General features: G+C 50.2%; 1 protein-coding gene across 12 annotated transcripts in view; it reads left to right on the forward strand.

Annotated features, from left to right (window-relative positions):
- The window catches only part of CACNA1E (calcium voltage-gated channel subunit alpha1 E), a 558,522-nt gene that overhangs the window by 464,247 nt on the left and 70,738 nt on the right, over window positions 1-23,537 (forward strand). For 10 of the 12 annotated variants that reach the window (XM_060197790.1, XM_060197787.1, XM_060197789.1 and 7 more), the window contains 14 exons: window positions 981-1,034; window positions 1,612-1,701; window positions 3,907-4,116; window positions 4,960-5,072; window positions 7,926-8,038; window positions 8,334-8,465; window positions 8,897-8,969; window positions 9,802-9,919; window positions 13,356-13,423; window positions 14,648-14,745; window positions 18,016-18,072; window positions 18,952-19,629; window positions 20,055-20,362; window positions 22,444-22,609. In XM_060197790.1, coding sequence (XP_060053773.1) covers window positions 981-1,034; window positions 1,612-1,701; window positions 3,907-4,116; window positions 4,960-5,072; window positions 7,926-8,038; window positions 8,334-8,465; window positions 8,897-8,969; window positions 9,802-9,919; window positions 13,356-13,423; window positions 14,648-14,745; window positions 18,016-18,072; window positions 18,952-19,629; window positions 20,055-20,362; window positions 22,444-22,609 — 2,278 coding nt within the window. The remainder of the gene's footprint in view (window positions 1-980; window positions 1,035-1,611; window positions 1,702-3,906; window positions 4,117-4,959; window positions 5,073-7,925; window positions 8,039-8,333; window positions 8,466-8,896; window positions 8,970-9,801; window positions 9,920-13,355; window positions 13,424-14,647; window positions 14,746-18,015; window positions 18,073-18,951; window positions 19,630-20,054; window positions 20,363-22,443; window positions 22,610-23,537) is intronic. The other 2 variants (XM_060197785.1, XM_060197784.1) reach the window with 2 other exon arrangements.

Consider the following 23,537-nt stretch of genomic DNA (forward strand, 5'->3'; position numbering starts at 1 on the left):
TTTCCCCCGCAGCGCCAAGCACTCTCGAACTCTGCAACTCTGGAACCCTCTAACTCTGCAACTCTCGAACCCTCTCAGGGTTCCTTGGGGCGGGGCCGAGCGGGCCCGTGAAACTAGCAGGACTGATCCAAATTTTCTTGGCAGGGGGAGAGCTAGAACAACCCAATGTAAAGCATACAACACAGGAGATAGCTCGCTCAGTAGAGTGCATACTTTACCATGCTTGAGGACCAGGTTCAAGGCTCCAGCACCACAGGAGACACCATACATGGGGGAAAGCTATATAGACAGTGGGCCATTGCCATGATGTCTACCCCCAACACATACACACACACACACACACACACACACACACACACACACACACACACACACACTTCTATCTAAAATTTAAAGAAAATAAAGAGTCTACTGGGATCAGTGGAATCACAAAATCACAAAGCCCTGGTGGCAAAGAAAAAAAAAAAGGTATGTGTGTGGAAGGAACATTGCAAGAAAAGGTGTAAGAAAGCTAGCTTAAAAGACTTTTCATTGAGGGTGGGGAGATAGCATAATGGTTATTCAAAGTAACTCTTATGCCTGAGGCTCCAAAGTCCCAGGTTTAATCCCCTGCAACACCATAAGCAAGAGCTGAGCAGTACTCTGGTAAAAAAAAATAAAAAAAAAAAAAGACTTTTCTTTGGTATCAATTTAGGGGATTTTAATTGAAGATCAGTTCTTCCTTACTGTTTCTTCTAGCATCTTAAGTCGTAGCAGATATAAAGCTGGATTACTCCATCATCCCCAGCACCCTAACAGACTGCCCACCCCCTCTCAGTTTCTCCCCAGGTTGTGCCAGAGGAGCTGGAGTTGTGAAGTCCCTGTTACCCCAGGGTAACAGTGTTGGGGGTGGGGGTGGTGGGGGAGGTATGGGAGGGCTCATTTTGTAGAGATTATTTGGCATTTACAGTTAATTTACTCAACCGTTTGTTTCCGTCTAGAGGAAGTCATGCTCGCTGAAGAGAATAAAAACGCAGGGACATCAGCTTTAGAAGGTAAGGCGAGGCCCCAGGGCCTTGCTGTGTGTGCATATGACCCCTTGAGGGCCACAGTCTCTCTCACTTATTCTAAAGCAGAGGGAGCAGGGAAATACAGGGCCTTCCTGGTCTGAAAACACAATCTCTCAGTGGGAAAATCTCCTGTGCTTGAAGATGAAAGCAGTGGTGGCCCAGCTCTAAATGCTTTTGAAAGGGCTGGATAGGAAACCCATGCGTTGCTTTGTGTCAGGCTAGTGATTGATGGGTACAGTAAGCAGGCCAGGGAGCAACTGATAACACATTAAAGGGTCTTCTCTAAAAACCTGTGGGGACCACTTTGACATGGCGTGATTTGTGAAGCACTAGAACAAACAGGTGGAGTGTCTGTTTCCCAGCTGCAATTAGAGAAGCCCTTGGGTTTCAGCAGGCGTGTGTGCCCCGGCCAGTGGCCATTTCTGGAACCCTGGCTCCAGCCTTCAAAGGGCTGAGCTGGCTGCACCTGGCCAGTGGCCATTTCTGGAACCCTGGCTCCAGCCTTCAAAGGGCCGAGCTGGCTGCACGGGTCTGCTCTCACGGCCTCCCCCTCCCTGGGCAGTGCTTCGCAGGGCCACCATCAAGAGGAGCCGCACGGAGGCCATGACCCGAGACTCCAGTGACGAGCACTGTGTGGACATCTCCTCCGTGGGTGAGTGGCACCTGCCTTCACTGAGTCTCCCTTGGAAATCAGCCCCCCGCCAACACTCTCCCTGAGCGGGGTCTGTGGTACTCTGCACAGGAAGCTGGCTGACATTAGGGGCCTTTTCAGAGAGGAGAGCAAGTATCATTTGGAAAGAGGAGCAGCTCCCCAGAATAACAGCCCAGCCCCTTACAAATGCGGAAGGTGCCAAATCCCCAGCTAAAAGGTAGGGGTGGGCTGAAAGAAAGAAAGAAAGAAAGAAAGAAAGAAAGAAAGAAAGAAAGAAAGAAAGAAAGAAAGAAAGAAATGCACCTGAGCAGTCAGGGGATCCAGGGTCATCTCTGACCTCTGGGAGGTGCTCCTGAGCTCTCACTGGGACAGGGTGCAGGTGCCAGAAGTGGCTCCAGTGACCAGCTCCTTGTGTTCTCCAAAGTCCTCACACAAGATTTAAAAGGAGGGGCTCCACAGTTAGCTGCCTCAGGGGGTGGAGCTGAGAAGGAGATGAAGGCAGGGGGGCTGGAGAATATCCTACAAGTAGCTGGGGCTGGTTTTTGTACATAGATATATTTTGGTTTGTTTTTTTTTGTTTTTTTTTGAGGTAACCTTGGTTTGCAAAGCTATGGGTGTAATAAACACAGTTTCTACTGACTGAAAATATGCATCACTCCTCCACACACACACCACAAAAGCACCAGTGTACCGCCACCAGAGTCCACTGAGCAGCCTCTCCCCCTCCAGGCTCCTCTGAACCCAACATTATAGTCACACTTTTTAAGAATTAAAAAAAAAAAAACTACTTCTCTGTAGATTAGAAGAAAGAAAGACTGCAGAGAGGAATTGTGTTTGTTGTTATAAAAGGGGGAGACAATTGGTACCAGGACCCCAAAAAGTCTTGAGTGTCAGAAATCGCCATTCCAACAGAGAGACCTCTGGCAGAAGCCTGCAGTGGTCAGCACTTGGGAAGGCCAGAAGTGGTTCATGGAGCTCCCTGGACATGTAGAAGATGTTGAGGTGTTTGTGCACATCCCACTGATGGTTTGCAAGGGAATATGGGGTTTTTCTGCCTGGCTTCATCCTTATTTAGTGCTGTCTTCGGAAAAAGCATCCCAAGGAGGAAAAGAATCCAGAATTCAGGGTTCTAACTTGGGACAGTTGTTGGAATAAGATAAGTTGTTGGAATAAGTTGTTGGATAAGAAAGGCTTAGAGGAAAGAAAAATCGTTGTTTCCTTGGTTTAGGAAGTGAGACCACAGGTCTCTGGGTGTGGCAGAGGGTCCCTTGTGCACATGTGCTGTTGACGGTCACTCTGCTGGGACAGTGTTCAAGGGGTGCTCAGCCTGTTGCTTTGTGTGACTCCCATCCAAAGCCCTGAGATCGCAGCTTCATTTCAACGTCCCCTGCTTATTAGCCCCTCAGATCCTTCTGACAGCAATCAGACTTAGCCTTAGCTGCATCTGGGCTTCTGCAGAAAATCTAAAGTGGCAGATTTCTCTCTTACAGAAAAGGGAAGTGTCCCCTTCATCCTTAGAAGTGGAAAATATGGAACCAGGGGGTGGCTCAGCTATAGAGCACAAGGCTTGCATATGTGAGGACCTAGGGTCTATCCTCCAGTGCTGCTCATGGGAGAGTTGAGAAGTGCTCTGGTCTCTGTCTTTTAAAAATTCTCTTTAAAAAGGGGGTACCAGGTGTCAGCTTGATAATTACCTCAAGAGAACCTGTGCCTTTCTGTGCCTGAGAGCCTGGGTTCAGGCATCATGGACGGCACCATGGGAGTTCCATAGATGGGGAAATGTTACTATTATGTTGTTTCTCCAGAATGATAGTAATAAAAGGAATAAAATGATTGGCCCAGGGAAGAGGCTAAGAAGCATTGTGCATGCACTGGGCTCCAGCACAAATCAAAAGTAGGAGAAGCTGCAGAGCCCACCACCACTTTGGCCGATGGGGGCAGAAACTCCCCCACAACCCCCCCCCCCCCGACCTGCGGAAGGGGGCCAGTGCTGCAGCATAGCTGGTAGGAAAGGCTGTTCTATGATGAACAGAAGTGCCATGGTGGAAGATTCAAGAAACTAGAGAGGGTGCCTCAGCTGTGTGAAAGACCTGGCCTGAGGGTGTGTGTGTGTGTGTGTGTGTGTGTGTGTATGTGTGTGTGTGTGTGTTTTCCCCCAGGATTCCTGCCAGGAAGCACCACCTGACTCTGCCTCCTCTCCCCCAGGCACCCCTCTTGCCCGCGCCAGCATCAAGAGTACCAAGGTGGACGGGGCCTCTTACTTTCGGCATAAGGAGCGGCTGCTTCGCATCTCCATCCGCCACATGGTCAAGTCGCAGGTGTTCTACTGGATTGTGCTCAGCCTCGTGGCCCTCAACACCGCCTGTGTGGCCATAGTCCACCACAACCAACCCCAGTGGCTCACACACCTCCTCTGTGAGCAAGCAAATCTGCTTTTGTATGGTGGTGGGGGGGGGGGTGCCAAAATGGTCCTGTGGGGATTGGGAGAGGTACCCCTGGCCCTTCCCAGCTCTCCTTGTTACTGAGTAGAGAGTCACATCTCTGCAGAGAAATCTATGCTAGAGCCCCCCTGGCTTCCAAAGCCCTCTTCTTACTGTCCGAAGGAGGCTCAGCAGTGCAGGGAGTTTTGTCACCAGAGTGAGTCCTTTGGGTGGGGGCTTAGAAATAGCTCACTCTGTATATCCTGTGCCTTGCCATATGTGAGGTCCTGGGTTCAAGCCCCAGAACCACATTGAGAACACCATGGGTAGTTCCTTGGATGGGAGAGTGGTGCTGTGGTGTCTCTTCTGTTTCTCTCTCCTGCCCCTTTATAATAAAGAATAGAAAACTGGACCAGAGAGATCACTCAGGCATGTGGCACATGTGTGAGGCTCTTGATTCTTTTTTTTTTTTTTTTTGGCACCATATGGAAAAGCCAAAAGTTCTTAGACTGATGGGAGACTTCAGATAGGTACAAAGGGGAGCATGCAGGCCAGCCATAGGGAGACTGGGGAACCTGTCACTGCAGGGGTGCAGAGGGAGACCTGGTCTCTCCTCAAAGCCCCATACAGACTTTTCTCCCACTTAAAGAAAGCGAGAAACCACCTGTGCAACAGGCCCAGGCCGTGCTTGCCTCTAAGGGTTCTCAGACAGCCTTCAGCTCTGCTTGGCATGGGGTTCTCCTGCCTAGAAGGCCCCTCTTGCAAGCCTAGGGATATGAGGAGGTGTGAGAACTCATGCCACCTGTGGGCCAAATGTTTATGCGTTTGCTGCTTTCAGACTATGCAGAGTTTTTGTTTCTGGGCCTCTTCCTCCTGGAGATGTCTCTGAAGATGTACGGCATGGGGCCTCGCCTCTATTTCCACTCGTCATTCAACTGCTTTGATTTTGGGGTAAGTGATCAGAGCCCATGTCCTCCTGCTCTGTGGAGGTACACTCTGGGTGCTGATAAGCAGTCTGCTGCTTTGCTCAATAGAAAACACCAGAGTCAGAATGGGTGAGAGGGGACTATGAGCATACCTGGAGAGATCAGGAATCAGCTGTCCTTGTCCTTCAAGAGCTTGTCAGGAGGTTGGTTTTTGTTTGTTTTTGTTTTTTCTATTTTATTTGATAGGACAGAGAGAAATTGAAAGGGGAGACGGAGAGAGACGACTGTAGCACTGATTCACCACTTATGAAGCTTCCCCCTGCAGCAAGGGACATGGGACTTTGAACCCAGATCCATGTGCAAGATAATGTATGCATTCACTGGGTGTGCTCCTGTCCAAGCCCCTCATCAGTTGGAGAGCTCTTTTCTTGTTAAAGTTTGTATTGCAGTATAGTGCACAAGTTAAGTGTATACCATTAGGTGAATTTTTAAAAATTGATTTAATAATGATCGACAGGATGGTAGAATAAGAGGGTACAATTCCACACATTTCCCACCACCAGATTTCTGCATTCCATCCCCTCCATTGAAAGCTTTCCTATTCTTTATCCTTCTGGGAGTATCGACCCAGGATCATTATGGGGTGCAGAAAGTGGGAAGTTTAGCTTCTGGAATTGTTTCTCCACTGGGTTGATTCATACTCCCAGCCTATTTCTAGCTTCCCCTAGTGGGGCAGGGCTCTGAAGAGGTGGGGTTCCAGGATATATTGGTGAGGTCATCTGCCCAGGGAAGTCAGGTTGGCATCATGGTAGCATTTGCAACTTGTGGACTGAAAAGCATTAAAATATAAAGCAGAACAAATTGTTTAATAATCAGGAACCTAAAGATGAGAATATAGCAGATGAGTTTGAGGTCTCCATTTTGGAAAAATCTAGGAAGTCTACTTTAGGTATATTCCAAGATAAATCTTATCAAACCACCCAGAACCAGATATTGGAGCCACTGATCATCTTGGGGGAAAGCCTGGGAGAACAGTCCTGACAAACTGATTCCAGACTTTTCCCCATTTTGTTGCTCTTGTTGTTATTTATATTGTTGTTGTTGGATAGGACAAAGAGAAGTCGAGAGGGGAAGACAGAGAGGGGTACAGAAAGGTACCTTTACCACATGTGAAGCAACCGCCGCCCTGCCCCCCCCCCCCCGCAGGTGGGGAGCCGGGGGCTTGAACTGGGATCCTTACGCCGGTCCTTGAGCTTTGCACTATGTGCGTGTAACCTGCTGCGCTAACAGCCCCTCCCTCAGATTTTTTTTATATTTGAAAAAAAAAAGTTCATGTAGATTTTATTCCTCATTAGCTCAAAAAGAAATCATTTCAGATGTACCCTTATACAAATGTGCATGCATACACACTTTCACAAGCAAGAGCCCATGGAGGAGAGCATTTGCTCCAGTGGTGTCTGTGTTGAAAATGATGCAGACTCATTAGTAAGCCTGTACCTGACAGCCTTCGAGGGCTTTCCTGCACGTGCTTGTCCCCTACTGCTCTCAGGCCCAGTCACTGTGGTCAGTCTTCTGTATCAGGAGCAAGCAGCCAGCCAGAGGCAGAACTAGGTCACAGCACTCTGAGTTCCTGAACTCCTCCTCTCTCTGCCAACTGTTCTGTTAGGTGCTAACAATTCTGAGCGCTTGCCAATTTCAATTTTCACTTGGAGCATATGGTTCTGGATGCAGGCAGTTTTCAGGCAAACCAGCCAGCGGAAGACTGTTTTAACTTCTACTTCCTCATGCACATCCTTGGCGTCATGACTGGAAAGATGCATTTTGCCATTTTTCCTTGTATGTTGTGGAGAACACAGAAGACAGCCAATAAACATGGAATAAAAGTGAGAAAATAGGGGCCGGGTGGTGGTGCACCTTGTTGAGTGCACGTTACAGTGCATAACAACTTGGGTTTAAGCCCCCAGTCCCCACCTGTAGGGGAAAAGCTTTGTGAGTGATGAAGCAGTGTTGCAGGTGCCTCTCTGTCTCTTCCTCTCTGTCACCTCTTTCGATTTCATGCTATCTCTAGATAATAAATAAATGAAGATAATTATTTTTAAGTAAAAAAAAAAAAAAAGAAAGAAAATGAGTCAGGTATCCATGTGACATTGCTACCCCAGTATCCATCAGGCCCTGTGCCTTTAACAGTGTGTGGAACAAGATTGAAGAAAAGATACTTAACATAGTGACTGAAGTCTTTTATTTACTACTTATGGGATAGAGACAGAAATCAAGAGGGAAGGGGAAAATAGATAGAAAGTGAGAGACACCTGCAACACTGCTTCAGTGCTACTGATGCTTCCCCATGCAGGTGGGGACCAGGTACTTGAACCTAGTCCTTGTACATTGTGACATATGTTCTCAAGTAGATGTGCCACCACCTGGCCCCTGGATGAAGTCTGTTTGTTAGTCCCAGGTTCTAGGATGATGAGGGATAGGATTTCGCATCATAATACAACACGTGTTGATTCCCATTGTTTGCCTGCTTGGAGCACCACCCCACTCTGCCTGTCTGTCCAGGGTGCTCTAATGTAGGAATCGTCAGAACTGTCAAGTGAGTGATGACAAGTCTCTGCTTCTGTCTCTGGGACAGAGCAGAAGCTGTCAAGCACAGTGTGACGGGCTCCAGTTTAGCGAGGAGCATGGAGGGCAGCGGCAGCCTCTCCCTTTCCTCTGGTGGCCATCACACATGCGTGGACCCCTTGGAGTGGGCAGAGAGGAGGAGGATAATTTTAGTCCCTCCTGAGACCAGTGAGTGGCTGGGGTGACTGAGCACCCATGGGCTCCTGTCTCCCCCCACCCACCCACTCCTCTCACCATGCTATGTCTGACTCTGCAGGTCACAGTGGGCAGTATCTTTGAAGTGGTCTGGGCAATCTTCAGACCTGGAACCTCGTTTGGAATCAGTGTCTTGAGAGCTCTCCGGCTTTTAAGAATATTTAAAATAACCAAGTAAGTGATTGACAGTGGCACGCTTCCCTTCTCTCAGCCTTTCTGTATCTCCATCTTCCTCCCTTGCCCTCCCCTATGCACTCCCACTCCGCCCTTCAGCTCCTCCTCCACCTCCAGAAATCAAACCTGAATGTCTCAGAGGCCACGTCCCAGCCACAACTTGCAGCCACCTGTCCCTGTTACAAGCACACAAAGGCGTTCTAGTTCACAGCTCTCCAGGCAGCAGTGACCCCATGGGACTCCAGGATCACTTGAGCACCTGTGCTCATGGCACTGATGCTGTCTGGGTCTGTAGGTACTGGGCGTCCCTGCGGAATCTGGTGGTCTCCTTGATGAGTTCCATGAAGTCCATCATCAGTTTGCTCTTCCTCCTCTTCCTCTTCATCGTTGTTTTTGCTCTCCTTGGAATGCAGCTGTTTGGAGGCAGGTGAGCATCACCCCACTTGCATGCTTTTAAAGGAGTTTAAAACCCCAGTCTTCAGCCTGAGAAAACTAGGAACATGGACTCAGTCCCCATGTTGCCATCTTGCTGGCTCTTGTCCACCCACCACTGAGTGCTTGTTTGCAGCAAATGCCTCTGCTTTTCCTCTTTTTACCTGTGCACCTTGTTCTAGTCCCTGAAATGCACAGCACGACTTCTTATAATCAGGATGAACAGTCCAGCCCTCCCCCCACATCAGCTCCCAAGTCCTTCAAGTACACAGCCCACCTGCTTAGTCACTGGCCCCCCTCTGCACTAGTTCCACAGGGGAGGGAGAAGTAGGAAGGCGCATGCAGAGAAAATGGAAAAGAACCAAGAAGGGAAACCCAGTGTGTGTGATGTCTGTCCCCATCCCTCTCCTCTAATTCCCTTCCCAGGTTTAACTTCAATGATGGGACTCCTTCAGCCAACTTTGACACCTTTCCTGCAGCCATCATGACTGTGTTCCAGGTAAGAAGCTGATCGACAGAAACATCGAGGGTCTGTCAAGTGTGCTTTCTTTCCCTCTCCAGCCAGCTCCCAGAGAGCAGAAAGATAGCTTTGTTTCCCCTCTCCAGCTCCTTGGGTAACCCCCTCTAAAACAGTGCCCAGGATTCCAGCAGTTCTCATCTTTGATGAAAGCACTGGCTGTGTTAGGGCCCTGACCGCCCCCTTCCTAAACTGGGGAGCTTACAGGAGATACTGCAGCTCTGACATTCAGTGGCAAATTGTGTTTATAGTTTCCTGAAACTGGAAGCATCTTTTAAACCAGTGTTTCCATTTAATGAAATGTCTTTTCCACCTACCCCACACCCTCAAAAAATAAAATCTTTTTAAATGTCTCTGAGGGGAAGCCAAAAAATCAATAATGTCTTCAAGCTAAAGAAAAAACACAACTGAACCAGAACTGGTGGCTAAACAGGCCTGAGCTTCCTGCACACCGGTGGTGTTGCTGTCCCGGGAGTTGCTGTTTTGTGGCCACTGTATGGACAGTCACATGGGGACCTGACTGCCTGGTCTCTGGGCCACAAAACCTACATGGCAGTGTGGGAGGATGTGTAATCTGAGTAGTGGAATCTTTCCTCCCATTATCAGTGCCTAAAATTCTTCTTCATGTCTAAAGAAAATAGGGATCATTCCCTATTTTATAAGAAAATGGGAGTGCTTTTTCCTCCTCGATGGCAGAAGATCCAAGCGAGGTGGGGTAGATGGAAAACCCAGGCCCAGAACTTTCCTGTTTATGCTGGCCCGGCTTTCCCCAGCCACTCCAGATCTTGACATGGTCATTATCTGTTCTGAGCAGATCCTGACAGGAGAGGACTGGAACGAGGTGATGTATAATGGCATCCGCTCCCAGGGCGGGGTCAGCTCAGGCATGTGGTCTGCAATCTACTTCATTGTGCTCACCTTGTTTGGGAACTGTATCCTTTCAAGATGTTCCTCTTTGCATCACCTCCTACCTGCCTGGACCAGCGATTGAGCACCAGGAGGTTTAGGAAAGGGAATGGTGTGAGAGTGGGACATGGGGCTGAGGACGGATGACAATGCCCAGTGAACTAGGGGAAGCAGGACTAGGTGCACACCAGCTTGGTGAGGAAGATAAATAGTGATAAGACAGGGACTCATCCACATCCACAGCCTGCACAAACCCTGTAGGTAGCTGTTACTCTGAATGGCTGCAGGGAAGACTGCACGGGGGAAAGGACAGCTGGTGGTGGAAGTAGTGGCCAGATTCTTTTTTTTTACATTTTATTTTATTATTTTTTAATTTTTCATTTATAAAATGGAAACACTGACAAGTCCATAGGATAAGAGGGGTATACTTGCACACAATTCCCACCACCAGAACTGCGTATCCAATCCCCTCCCTGGATAGCTTTCCTGTTCCTTAACCCTCTGGGAGTATGGACCCAGTAGCCAGATTCTACTGCTGTGAGTTAATTACATGCTAATACGGAGCACTTTGGTACATGAGGTCTCAGGACTACCAGAAGCACCATGATGGATGCAGCACTGCTGGGCATCACTGACACTGACTGCATTTGTGCCATTCCTGAGACCTGTGCCCAGTTGTGCCTCCCTGTATGAGACTTAGAGATACCCAGTCCAGGTCAGAGAGTTACAGCAACCCCGGGCCATTTCACAACAAAGCTCAGGCTTGCTCACAGAAGATAGACCAGGTTTTAATCCCAGCATCTCTTCTTCTTTTTAAAAAACATATTTTATTAATAATTTAATAGTAGTTTATGAAATTATAGGGAGTTGTTGTACATGTCACCCACTACCAAAGATCTGTGTGTTCCAACAATAACCACCATACTTATCACAGAGTTTTAAACTACTTCTCTCCCCGCCCCTGTCTCTCTCCCTCATATTATTTCTTTTGCAAGCTTATATGGTTCAATTCTGCACAACCCTCATCTGGTTGTCTTTTCACCTCCTTTCTTACTTTGATCAGCATATTCACCTCCAGTTCCCATTCAGTTTGTCAACAAGGATATAATATCATCTTTTTTGATTCTGGTGTAGTACTCCATAGAGTGTATATCCCATAAATTCTTTTATCTACTTATCTGTCAATGGCATCTAGGCTGCTTCCATTGCTTCTTCAGTTGTGAACATAGGAGTGCATATGTCCCTTCAAATTAATGTTTTCATGTCCTTTCTAGCCCTAGGAGTGGTGTTTCCAGAAACACTCCTTACCGTGGTGCCACCTTTGAAAAATCACTTAGCCTTTCTAAGCTTCTCATTTATGTGAAAGGTAGATACCAATGTCTGTGTCCTTGGTTAGCTGTGAAAACATTCATCTGAATGCACCTTATAAACCACAAACTTTTTTATTTTTTAAGTTTATTTTATTGGGAGGTTAATAGTTTACAGTATAGACTTTAACACTTGAACACAACCTCTCATCTCCCCCTTTGATTGGTGTCTAGAAGACACACCAGAACCCCAGTGTACCTTCATCCTGTCCCTCTCCCTCCCTCCCCAGAGTCCCTTGTTTTGATACAATACACCATAAGCCACAAACTTACATGGGGTCACTTGATGTCTTAGGGAGTGGGATTTGCCTCAGGTTGCCATGGTAGCATGAAAAGGGAGAATCAGGTAATATAGCCATAGCCCTGCATTTTCAGCATCTTTCAGACAAGGCTGCACCGTGGAGTTTCTTGCCCTGAAAACTTCCAGGGGACAAAGCAGACTATTAACTAAGCATGAGAAATCATAAAGATAAAGCTGAGCAGGGAGTCACAGAAATGGAAGCTTAGCTTGGCACAGTGACACCTGAATTGTCCTATTCCTCTGAGTGGCACAAAAGCTGAGCTGTTGTTTCAAGACCAGTGCTTTGTGCCACAGTACATGGGTTTCAGAGACAGTAGCAAAAATGGGTTTCCAGAAGTAGCATGTGGGCTAGAAATGAATTCCACAGGGAAGGCATGTGTCCTATGATGTTTAGATGAAATGTAGAGGCCTTCTAGGACAGGGGCATGTGAGGCATGAGTTGGTGTCCTGTTGTTGAGAGCTGGTCATTGGTAGAGATGTAGAATCTTGCTGCTTTTATCTTTCAGGATAGAGTGGCGTGATTCATCCTCATGGGCCTCAATTCCATCCCCCAGGAAGGAGGGATGTGGCTCTATGTGAGCCCCGTCCATCTTGCACAGTGTTACTCCTTTTTTTAAAAAAAAAATTATTTATAAAAAGGAAACACTGACCAAAAAAACATAGGATACGAGGGGTACAGCTCCACACAATTCCCACCACCAGAACTCTGTATCCCACCCCCTCCCCTGATAGCTTTCCTATTCTTTATCCCTCTGGGAGCATGGACCCAGGGTCATTGTGGGATGCAGAAGGTGGAAGGTCTGGCTTCTGTAACTGCTTCCCCGCTGAACATGGGCGTTGACAGGTCGATCCATACTCCCAGCCTGTTTCTTCTCTCTTTTCCTAGTGGGGCAGGGCTCCGGGGAAGCAGAGCTCCAGGACATATTGGTGGGGTTGTCTGCCAAGGGAAGTCTGGTTGGTATCATCTTAGCATCTGGAACCTGGTGGCTGAAGAAAGAGTTAATATATAAAGCCAAACATATTGTTGACTAATAATGAACCTAAAGGCTAGAATAGTTCAAATGATGAGTTTAGGGATGTTAATCCCTTTGGTGTCATAAATGGACTTCCTGGCTGTCTAGAGGCCTCATCATGCCACCTTGGCCTCCAGGGAATTGATTTAGTGTTTCTTTCTCCTGTGATAGAGACCAAGGACAGTTTTTTTTTTCTTTTTTTTTTTTTTTTTCACCAGAGCACTGCTCAGCTCTGGTTTGTGGTGGTGCTGGGAATTGAATCCGGAACTCTAGAGCCTCATGAGAGTATCTTTGCATAACCAGTATGCTATCTACCCCCACCTGAAAGCAAGTTTCTTTTTTTTTTCCTTTTGTTACCCTTTTTTATTGTTGTTGTAGTCATTATTGTTGATGTCATTGTTGTTAGATAGGAAAGAGAGAAATGGAGAGAGGAGGGGAAGACAGTGTGGAGGAGAGAAAGATAGACACCTGCAGACCTGCTTCACCGCCTGTGAAGCAACTCCCCTGCAGGCAGGGAGCCGGGGGCTCGAATCATGATACTTGCTCCTGTCCTTGCACTTTGTGCCATGTGTGCTTAATCCGCTGCACTACCACCTGACTCCCTGAAAGCAAGTTTTCTTTCAGATTGAGTTGTATAACCTCTCCTCCCCTCCTGTCACCCCTGCCAAGTGACTGACTGTCTGGGTGGCTCCGGTTCTGGCTAGCAGTCCGGGCATAGGTATACCGTCTCAGGATGGCAGAAGTCTTTTCTTTCTTGTATGTCCTTAACACCTCACCCCAGACACACTACTGAACGTGTTCTTGGCCATCGCTGTGGACAACCTGGCCAATGCCCAGGAGCTGACCAAGGTAAGCCTTGTTGCCTGGGATCCTGAGCTTCTCTAGTGCCTGTGGGTGCCTCCGGCCTTTGAGGCTTGCCCCAAAAGTGAACACATTCCGGCTCAGGCCAGCCAGGAGGGCCCCTTCATAGAGCTGCTTCTCTGAGAGGTGCCTTTTACAGGTTGGAGACGGTATGGAAAGGCAGCCCTGTGCCCTGGATTTCAGTTGCCAACTTGCTTCTGTGACCCAGGGTTGGCTGACCTTCATCACATGGCATACCCTTCTGTGTTTGTGTGGGGAGGAGCCAGGGGCATCACAGGGCTGGCTGGGGCTGGGGCTGGGCCTAGGACTTCACCAGAGTCTGTGACTACCTGGGGAAGCTTCAAGGGAGCCAGGCACTACATTTCTCACAGGATTCTCCTTTCCTTTTGTGGATTGGTGTTTCTAGGGATTAAGCAAGGTGGCCTTGGGGTGGGCAGCTGCACAGGTGGCCTGGGGGGAAGTGGGCATCCCCCCATGCTGTCTGGTGGCTCACCTCCATCCCCATGGGTCTCCCACTCTGCCAGTTGGGGCAGAGAGATAGCAGCTTCATGGGGCCTGAGGCTGGCATCTTCATCTATCAAATAGGACTGAGAACTCCTCCTGACTGCTAGCCAGCCCATGTCCAGAGTTCAGTAAAGTACTGTCTGAAGAGCCCTAGGCCTCTTGGCAGCTCATTTCAGCTGCAGTTGGCTTCCTGGATGTCACACTGAGGGGACACTTACAAAATGGGAATGTGGGGGAGGGGAGGAGCTCCGTGCCTGAGCACCCAGCTGGGGACCCTGAGCCATGTAGGATAGGGTTGTGATGGGGTGCCCGGTTGTAATTCCTTTCTTCAGGGAACTCGACCCGAAGGTCCTGCTCCCCCATCTCCAGACCCCACAGTTTATCAGTTAAGTTAGCTCTTAGTTATGGCCTCCACTGGCTCGAATAATGGCTGGGAGTGGGCTAAATGCTCATGTCTCTACTGAGGTCAGAAGTGCTGGCTATACCTGCCCATGGGGAAGCTGCTGTCTCCCCAAGGGTCTCCCCCAGATTCCTGTGGTCTCTGAGCCAACCTACCCTCACTGTCTGGTCTAGTTGCTCCCCAGTTTTCTGAAAACTCTCCTTGAGGAGAGCCAAAGGAAGTCCCTGCCCCGCCCCCTGCTCCCCACACACCACCCATCATGCTCCCCACAGGGCTCAAAGGAGAAACCCTCTTTGTTTTGTGTCTAGGATGAGCAGGAGGAGGAAGAGGCCTTCAACCAGAAGCATGCGCTACAGAAGGCCAAGGAGGTCAGCCCGATGTCCGCACCCAACATGCCTTCTATCGAGTGAGTCAGAAGTCGGCCGTACCACCAACTCCTGGGCCCCCATACCTGCAGCCAGTTCCTCAGCCTCAGTTCTCACCTCTCAGGGAATGTCTGCTCCTCTGGAGCTTGTGCTTCAGAGAGGAGAGAGGGAAGCAGCACAGGAAGACCCCTGTGGAGAGTTAAGAGTCTAGGAAGCAGGCAGGAGGAGGAAGGGGCCAGGGCCAGTGATGTTTAAGCAGTGTGTGGGAAGCTACTGTGCCTGCAGAGGACAGTGGCAACCCAGGGCTCCTCTGGCTACATTGTGTCTGTGATGCTAACAGGACTTCCAAGTGACTAGGTGCCTCAGTCTGAGCTTAGTTAGAAGAGAGGTTAGGGTTCACAGTCAAAGTTTGGGGAGCACTGTCTGCTTTGGGATGGTCTCTAAGCCCCAGCATGGGAAATTGACCCCTGGAAGGTCACTGGAGAAAAGAGGCAGTGGGGACAGAGTCCTCAGTCACTTTTGGACCTCATAGTCTGACTGAGATCCTGATGGTGAGTCAGCAGGAGGGGACAGAACCTGGAAACGTGGAGACCCAGAGGAGAAAGCTTCAGGATGGAGTGACACCAACCCCAGAGGCCACTGAAAGGCCGCATGAGATGAGAACAGAAAGAGGACCCTGGGGTTGGTGAAAGAAAGTGGTGATGACCTTCACAGAGTGCTGTGAATAGCTTGGTGGAAAGAGCAGCCAGTTGGGTGACTCAGGGAGCTGATGACACATACGTGGGTTGGTGTGTAGACTCTGTTGACCCAACCTGGGCCTGTAGCTGCTGGCAGAACCAAGACCAGATGCCTGAGTCCTGCCTGAGAGGACCCCCACCTGGGCTTTTCACTGCCTTGGGGGACCCCCACCTCAACACATCCAGTAGACAGAAGAGGGTCTTGGAGGAGAGGCTATCACAGAACCCCTAACTTGCTATTATTTCCGGACCATGTATGAGTTAAAGTGGTTGTTGTCCATGGAGTGGATCCAAGACCACAGGGTATGACACTCCAACCTGGCACTATTGACCACTGGGAGCCAGTGAGGAAGGATCCCTTCTTTGTCCAAAGCTCCATACCAGCTCCCAGAGCTCCTAGATACCTTTAGCCTCTCCCTGAAGGACACCTCTGGTTACTGTGGAGTCTCTTCCTTGTGTGGCCACCATCCTGCTCTTGCCTCTTTAAAAACAAAGTCTGGTAGCCAAGGAAGTGGTTCAATGGGTAGAGTGCATACTTCCCATGCATTGAACCTAGGTTCAACTCCTGACACCATGTGAGGCAAGTGAAACTCCATGGATGATGAAGTGCTGCTTTGGTGCCTCCTCTCTCTCTCTCTCTTTCTCCTCTCTCATAAGAATATAAAATAAAATTTTATCTGAGGACAACTTAGCAATAGAGCACATACATGAGAACCTGGACTCATTTTTAGGAGCCAGGAAGGGAAAGAAAGGAAAATGAAAAGAAGAGAAGGGGAGGGAAGGGAAGAGAATGGAAGAGAAGAGGAGAGAAGAACCTGAGAATTCATGGACTGACGGGGAAGGACAAAACATTTTCCTCTCTAAAATATTCTCTAGGCCTTAAATAGCCACCCACTCTCCCTGAAGGCAGGACTTTGAGTTAAAAATATCTCCCCCAGGTATGTATACATGCCTGTGGGGGGCTAGCCACCCCTGAGTGTAGATGGCTCTATTTACAGAGGCGGGTGTTTGGACAGTTGCTGGGCTACAACAGAAACTGTGTTTTTCTGGGAAGAGAATGAATGAATCTCTGTGTGACTGAGGAGCGGAGTGACTCAGCAGGTGGGGGCCGTCACTGCAGGCACCGGAGATGGTAGCTGTCACACCTGTTCCACGAGGCAACAGCAGTATTGGGGTACATGGCAGAGCTGGTGTGCAGGCGGCACCTCCAGTTTGCAACAATGGCATGATCTAGTGAGACAGTGCCATCACAGAGAAGCATACCAAATTGCAGTCACCCCCAGAAGGCCTGTGTGTGCCTCTTGAGTTCTGGCCCTCGGCTCTGGCCTTTGGGAAGCATTCCTCTAGGACTCTGGAGTCTGTTTCTCTGGCTTTGATACAAGAACAAATCCATCTTCCTTCTGAGAGAGGCCTGCAGAGCTTTCACCAGCCTGTTCTGGGTCCCTATGCTGAGGGTGCTCTGTGGCCACAAGCCCATGGCAAGCTCACACGTCACCAGGTGTGAGCAGGGATCTCTGCGTGTCTGAGTAAAGAAGCAGAGAGGAGGTGGAAGTGTGTGTCTGACTTATGTGGCAGTTAGTGGTTGAGCATCTCTCTAGTGCGTGTAGATGCACGTGTGTATGTGTGTGCTCGAGCATCTGTGCCAGCCCGAGTGTGCACAGGAAGAGAAGGCTTCTGTGCTCTGGGCTTTGGAATATGGCCTTCAGGGGCCAGTGCTGGAGCACTGGAGGGTCTGCAGTGTTGTGCTGCTCCATGTGTGTGTGCTTGCTGCCTGGGAATGTGCTGTTCTTTCTACCTGCTACCTGGGTTCTTGACCCAGCTGTGTTGCTGACATTGAAGGGTGCACTCAGATGGTCCAGGTGAAGCCGCCATCCCAGGCCCAGGTCAGGCTGCCTCCGTGATTGCCCCATGCACACTCTCCACCTGAGCACTGACTCTGCCCCTACGGACACCCACTGTGGAGTTTGATGCCCCAACCTGCTTTATACCTTCCATTGACCTTGCCTTTGAAAGAGTGTGTGGTGTGTGTGTGTGTGTGTGTGTGTGTAGAAGCATTCCCTTTGCAGGCTGGAAGGTTACTAATAGATTTTACCCAGCAGAGTAGCCTCTGGCCAATGTCAAGGTGCTGCCTGGGGACCAGGACACCACTACCATCAATCAGCCCAATTGGTTGGTGGCCCTGCATTGTGGCCATGAACCACACTGTGGCCTCAGTGCTCTGTGTGCCAGGGACAGAGCTGGGGATCTGCAACTTTAAGAAAGTGCTGGAAATAGCCATGAGGAGAGACACCCTCCATCATTGCATATGAGGTCTCCACTTGGGTGAGAATGTGTCAGGGGTCAGTGTGGTGGAATGCCCGAAGCCATGTCTGCTGTGAAATGCCGCATCCTTTGTCACCTGTGCAGAGATGATCCCAGTTGGACCCAGTTATCTGCACCCAGAGTCACGACTGACTCTGGTGGAGTTGAAGGTGGGGTTGCCACGGAGGGCAAGGGCACCTCTCCCAGGCCCAGCAGGTGGCTGTGGGGCTGGCAAGGCTGGGTGGACTGAACCTGTCCATTTTTCTTTCCCAGAAGAGACAGAAGGAGAAGACACCACATGTCGATGTGGGAGCCGCGCAGCAGCCACCTGTATGTGTGTACCGGTTTGCGAGTCTGTGCGATTCTGTATGGGTGTGGGTCACTGTGTCTTTGTCCTGGCTGTGGCCAGGGAACCATGGGGTATGTGTGCGTGCTCATGCTTTGCGTCCGTGGACGTGCGTGCGTGTGTGTGTGTGTGTGTGTGTGTGTGTGGGGGGGGGGGTATGTGTGTCAACGGCCGGTCTGTGACCCTGTGTGTCCACTCCTTGTGGGGTCGTGTATGGGTGTTGTGTTGCTGAGTGGACTGTGTGGGGTCCATGTGATGTCATGTGCTCACACGGACACAAGTGTGAATCTCCTATGTGTGTCACATGGGTGTGTTCCTGCTGTCCAAGTGGCTCTGGAGTTGTGGGTCTGAGCTGGGGTGCTCTGCACTTAGTATCCTCTCTGACTATGAGTCATAGGTGTGGAAGAGACTCCTTTGTCAGGGTGAGGCCAAGGCTTGTTGTCACAAGGGTATGGGGGCTGCTTTTACCCTCACTCTCCTTGTTGAGGGTCTCTTCATGGTGCTCCTTGGCCCTGTCCCACTAGGTTGGGACTTGAGCAGAGGGGAGACAGGACTGTTACCTTGACTTCAGGACCCTGGGTGGGCATGGAGGGGCCACAGGAATGTCACCAAGAGGCAGGGTCACAGGGGTAAAGACTGTTCCCTGTGGACTCCAGGCTGGGATTCAGTCCCAGGCCCTCCCTCCCTGGCCTGGCCCTTAGTTCCTATGTATCAGGGATATCTGTGGGGTACCCAGCACAGCCCCTGCACACTCACTCCCAGCATCTTTCTGTGCTTCCTGTCTGTGAGTCCTGACCCCCTGCACCCCCTTCCCCTCAAGTGCTACCTGCTGCCCTGTGCTGATGGCCTTTCCCCTTCACCAGGCGGGAGCGTCGGCGCCGACACCACATGTCGGTGTGGGAACAGCGCACCAGCCAGCTGCGCAGGCACATGCAGATGTCCAGCCAGGAGGCCCTCAACAAGGAGGAGGCCCCACCCATGAACCCCCTAAACCCCCTCAATCCTCTGAGCCCCCTCAACCCACTCAACGCCCACCCCAGCCTCTACCGGAGACCCCCTCGGCCTCTGGAGGGTCTGACGCTAGGGCTGGGCCTGGAGAAGTGTGAGGAGGAACGCATCAGCCGTGGGGGCTCCCTCAAAGGGCCTGGGAGTGACCTGGCCAGTACCCTGGACAGCCAGCGCAGCCCCTTGGCCCTGGGCAAGTGCGAGCTGCCGTGGCTGGCCAGGCCCTGTCACGGGAACTGTGACCCAGCCCAGCAAGAGGCTGGTGGTGTTGGCAGTGGCAGTGGTGGTGGGGAGTCCGTGGTGACCTTTGAGGAGCGCTCCCGGCACCGCCAGAGCCAACGGCGCAGCCGACACCGCCGTGTCCGAATGGAGGGCAAGGAATGCTCCTCGGTGTCCCGGAGCCGCTCAGCCAGCCAGGAGCGCAGCCTGGATGAGGGGGCACCCCCCGAGGGGGAGAAGGAGCTGGAGTCCAGGGGCAGCCATGGAGGCAAGGAGCCCCCCATCCAAGAGGAGGAGAGAACTCTGGATCTGAGGAGGTAAAGGGTCCATGGGGCACTGTTGGTATGCAAGGCAGTTTGAATGTTACCGTCGTTTCACAAGCTCTTTTGGTTTGTTTATATTCCACATGGGAGAGAGAAACTATACTGTTACTGGATTTCTCTTCCTGACTCCTTTTCCGTAGCATAATCAACTCCAGTTCCTTTCATGTTGCTCCAAAGAGGCACTGTGTCATCTTTGTAATGGCAGAATAGTATTCCACTAAGCATCTATCCCACAGCTTCTTTTTTCCCTAGTCTAACAGTGAGCATTTAGGTTGACTCCCTGTTTGGGCTGTAATGAATGGTGCAGCTGTGAGCATAGAGGTGCATGTAGCTTTTTGAGTCAGTGTTTTTGTGTCCTTTGGCTCATAAGCCAGCCACTTTGTAAGAGCCAAGTGCCAACTCTGCCCTTGCTTTTCTAGGACCAACAGTCTGATGGTGCCCAGAGGTTCCGGGCTGGCCGGAGCCCTCGATGACACTGAGACGCCCCTGGTGCAGCCCCCAGCTGAGCTGGAGGTGGGGAAGGAGGTGGCACTGCCAGAGCCAGAAGGGAGCAGTGAGCAGGCCCTGCTGGGGGATGTGCAGCTGGACATGGGCCGGGCCATCAGCCAGAGCGAGCCCGACCTGTCCTGTGTGACGACCGGCACAGACAAGGCCACCACAGAGAGCACCAGTGTCACCGTGGCCATCCCTGAAGTGGGCCCCCTGGTGGATTCAACCGTGGTGCACAGTGAGCAGAACCCTGACCCTTCCCCTATAGCCCCAAAGCCCCTCAAAACTTTCCCTGAAGTTAGGGACAGATAGGGACATCTGGGGGCATCTACAGTCATCATCCCTCTGTGTCCAGAACATGGATACCCCACCAATAGCCCGAATTATACAGCATAAAAGTAACAGCAGTTTTCTTTCCCATGCAGGGAAAGTGTTGGTTTTCTCCACCATAAGTTTTGCTCACAGTTTTTTGTAGAGTTGTTTTTTTTTATGCATCATTTGAAAGAGGAGAGACACTGCAGTACTGCTCCATCATCCACAGGGCACCCTTGGTGCTGTGTGCACTGTCCCTATGTGTGTCAAGGTTGAACCCTGAGGTTCATGCATGGTAAGGTTTGTGTTCTCTCTGAACCATCTCCTCACCCTAGTTTTATATTTGTTCAAATAAGAACAGTGTTGGACCCACTTTGATGAGAAGTATCACTTGACAAGTTTAGTCCTTCTTTTGTCCCCATTCTGAGACCAGCCATTGGCTGTGACCAAAGGGCATTTGGATACTTCTGGAATTTTTCTTTTGGAAAGACCAGCTGGGTGTGTGGGTGTGGGGAGGGGAGAGTGTGTAGCACCTCAGCAGTGTGCTGCTTATACAGCTTTGGGGGGAGAGTGTCTCCCTGACAAAGGTGGAGTGGGGTCACTGGGCCTCTTGGCCACTATGAATACCTCATGTCATGTAGAGTCATGTAGTTATGGACCCACAACTGACTTGTGGGAATGAGAATGGCAGCCTGCAGTCCCTTAAGCCACTGGCTCCTCCATCTCCATCCCAGAATGCAGTTAGGGACCCATGTTCCCATGAATATTGCATTCCCCTTTCCCCATCAATCCTGGCTGGACAAAGCACTGCCAGAAAGTCAGCTGCAAAAGGAGTCGAGGTTTCTTAAAATCTTCCACTGCAAGATCAGGACATCACTCAGCAGGTAGAGCACACACCTTAGCATGCCTGAGGCCCTGGGTTCCATCCCTAGCACCACAGGGGAACACCATAAATAGTGCCAGAGGGTGATCCATGGCTAACAGAATGATGCTTTGGTGTCTCTCCTCTTTTCTCTGTCTCTCTCTCTTTCCTCTTTAAGGATAGAGATTTTTCTAATGGACTAGGGAGACTGCCCAGGACTATCACATATATGCAAAGCCCTTAGTTTATTCCCTGGCACCACACAAAAACAATGTCTACCACTGTCGGGCTGAGCTTCACTGACGGGAGACAGACAACCAGGGACTCATGGTTGAGCTGTACGCAGTATCTCTTTATTCATGCAGGACGCAGAGCAATCTATACCAAGCTAGACTAAACTAACAACTAACTAAAACGAACAATGTTGTCTTTATATATACTTCCCAAGTAGGGTGTGAACAAGATGTGATGCAGAGAGGGTGGAGAGAAAAGTGACTGGTGAAAATCAGGGTGTGACAAGGAGAGGGGGTGGAGCAGGTGAGAATTCTACCACTAAACCACCAATGCCTTGGAGGGAGTGTGGTGCTTTATGTAAATGTAAAAGTGATTTATGTAAATAGACCAAAGCTTTGAATGGGATTAAATCTATCCCTATATAGGCATATGGTTAAGCAGAAGCCAGGGGGAGCTGGCATACTATCCAACATACCACTGCACTTTAACTGTGTTGAAAGGACTCTCAGTTGTGCGACCTCAGGAGACGTTCTTACATTCCCTGAACCTCAGTTTTCCACTGTGTATAATGAAGCTAATGATATCTGTATTGTTCAAAGGCTACAGATGCAAAAGTTGAATACGTGGATTTATACAAGGGATCCCAGAGTTTAGATGTCAGATCCTAAGCTATAACTTTACAACTCAAAACTCACCCAGCCATTGTCTGTCCTGTTCTGGGGAAGCAGAATTACTCTTACTTAGATGGCCCCAGAAAGCTCTACAAAGCAGTGTCAGTGTGGGGAGAGTAAAGGTGACCTGAGTGTCATCAAATCAACATCCCATGTTCATGGGGCCCACATCCCAGTCCCCCTGGGAGAAGGAAGGGCTTGTGGAGCAAGGTTTCTGAAGGCTGTGTGTTCCTGTTGCAGTTAGCAACAAGACTGATGGGGAGGCCAGTCCCCTGAAGGAGGCTGAGATCAAAGAGGAGGAGGAGGAAGAAGAGGAGGTAGAGAAGAAGAAAAAGAAGGAGAAGCGGGAAACAGGCAAAGCCATGGTGCCACACAGCTCCATGTTCATCTTCAGCACAACCAACCCGTAAGTCACTTGCTCGCCACACCCCCGGGATGCCAGCACCTCACCCGAGTCTGAGCCAGGGGCACTGAAATGAGGGGCTGCTCGTCCTCCTGGTCAAGCTCTGAAGCTCCCGGGCAGCTTAGCAACTGAGGTTAGGTCCTGAACTTGAGCAGGGTAGGAACTCTGCATCCCTTGTCTAAAGTCGCAGAAAAGCACGTGGAAAGTCATGAGATAAAGACTCTACAGCTTTTCTCCTTAGGAGGTGACCTTGGGGTGGGAGACAGGAGGAAAGAAGTCTACTTCAAGAGGCCTCTATTCGGGGGATGTGGCAAGGGGGAATAGGAACAGAAATAAGAATCTGGGGCTTAGAATGACCAGAACACCCCATGCAGTTTAGGAGAGCTGGTCTCACTACCTGAGTTTGAAATGGAAGGAAGCGGCATGAGATGCAGTGCCAGAGAAAAGTCCGTAATAGAAGGTCAGATTCAGGAAAAGAGTTTTGAGAGGAAACTGCCTTCTGCTCTTAGAATTATCCAGAGGGACCCGTGGACAAATGGCTGAGGCTTAAAGTGGGGTGCCCTCGCTGGTGTGTAGGTGGTGTGGTGTGGGCCAACCCTGGGACCTGTTGCCAGGTTGAGGAGCCTGAGGCCCCTAGGACTGGGTGGCATCTGCAGGATATAGTTAGAATGCTCAGGGTGGCTGAAAACTGCGGCTGTGCTTTCACCAGGAAGTCTCAGAATCAACATCTACTTTCCCTACGTGGTTCTTATAGTACCTTACTCTGCCTCAGTGTGTGGACAGTGGAGGATGGACAGAGAGGTGACATGGGGTGTCCCAGGTGCTCCCCACCAGCACAGGCAGTGACGACTGCTCCCCTGCAGGCCATGGGTCGGATTCACTCTCCTTCCATGGCTTTAAGTCAACACTTGTGCCAGAGAGATTGAACTAG

The sequence above is a fragment of the Erinaceus europaeus genome, chromosome 9 (genome assembly GCF_950295315.1).
Source record: "Erinaceus europaeus chromosome 9, mEriEur2.1, whole genome shotgun sequence".
Lineage (NCBI taxonomy): Eukaryota > Metazoa > Chordata > Mammalia > Eulipotyphla > Erinaceidae > Erinaceus > Erinaceus europaeus.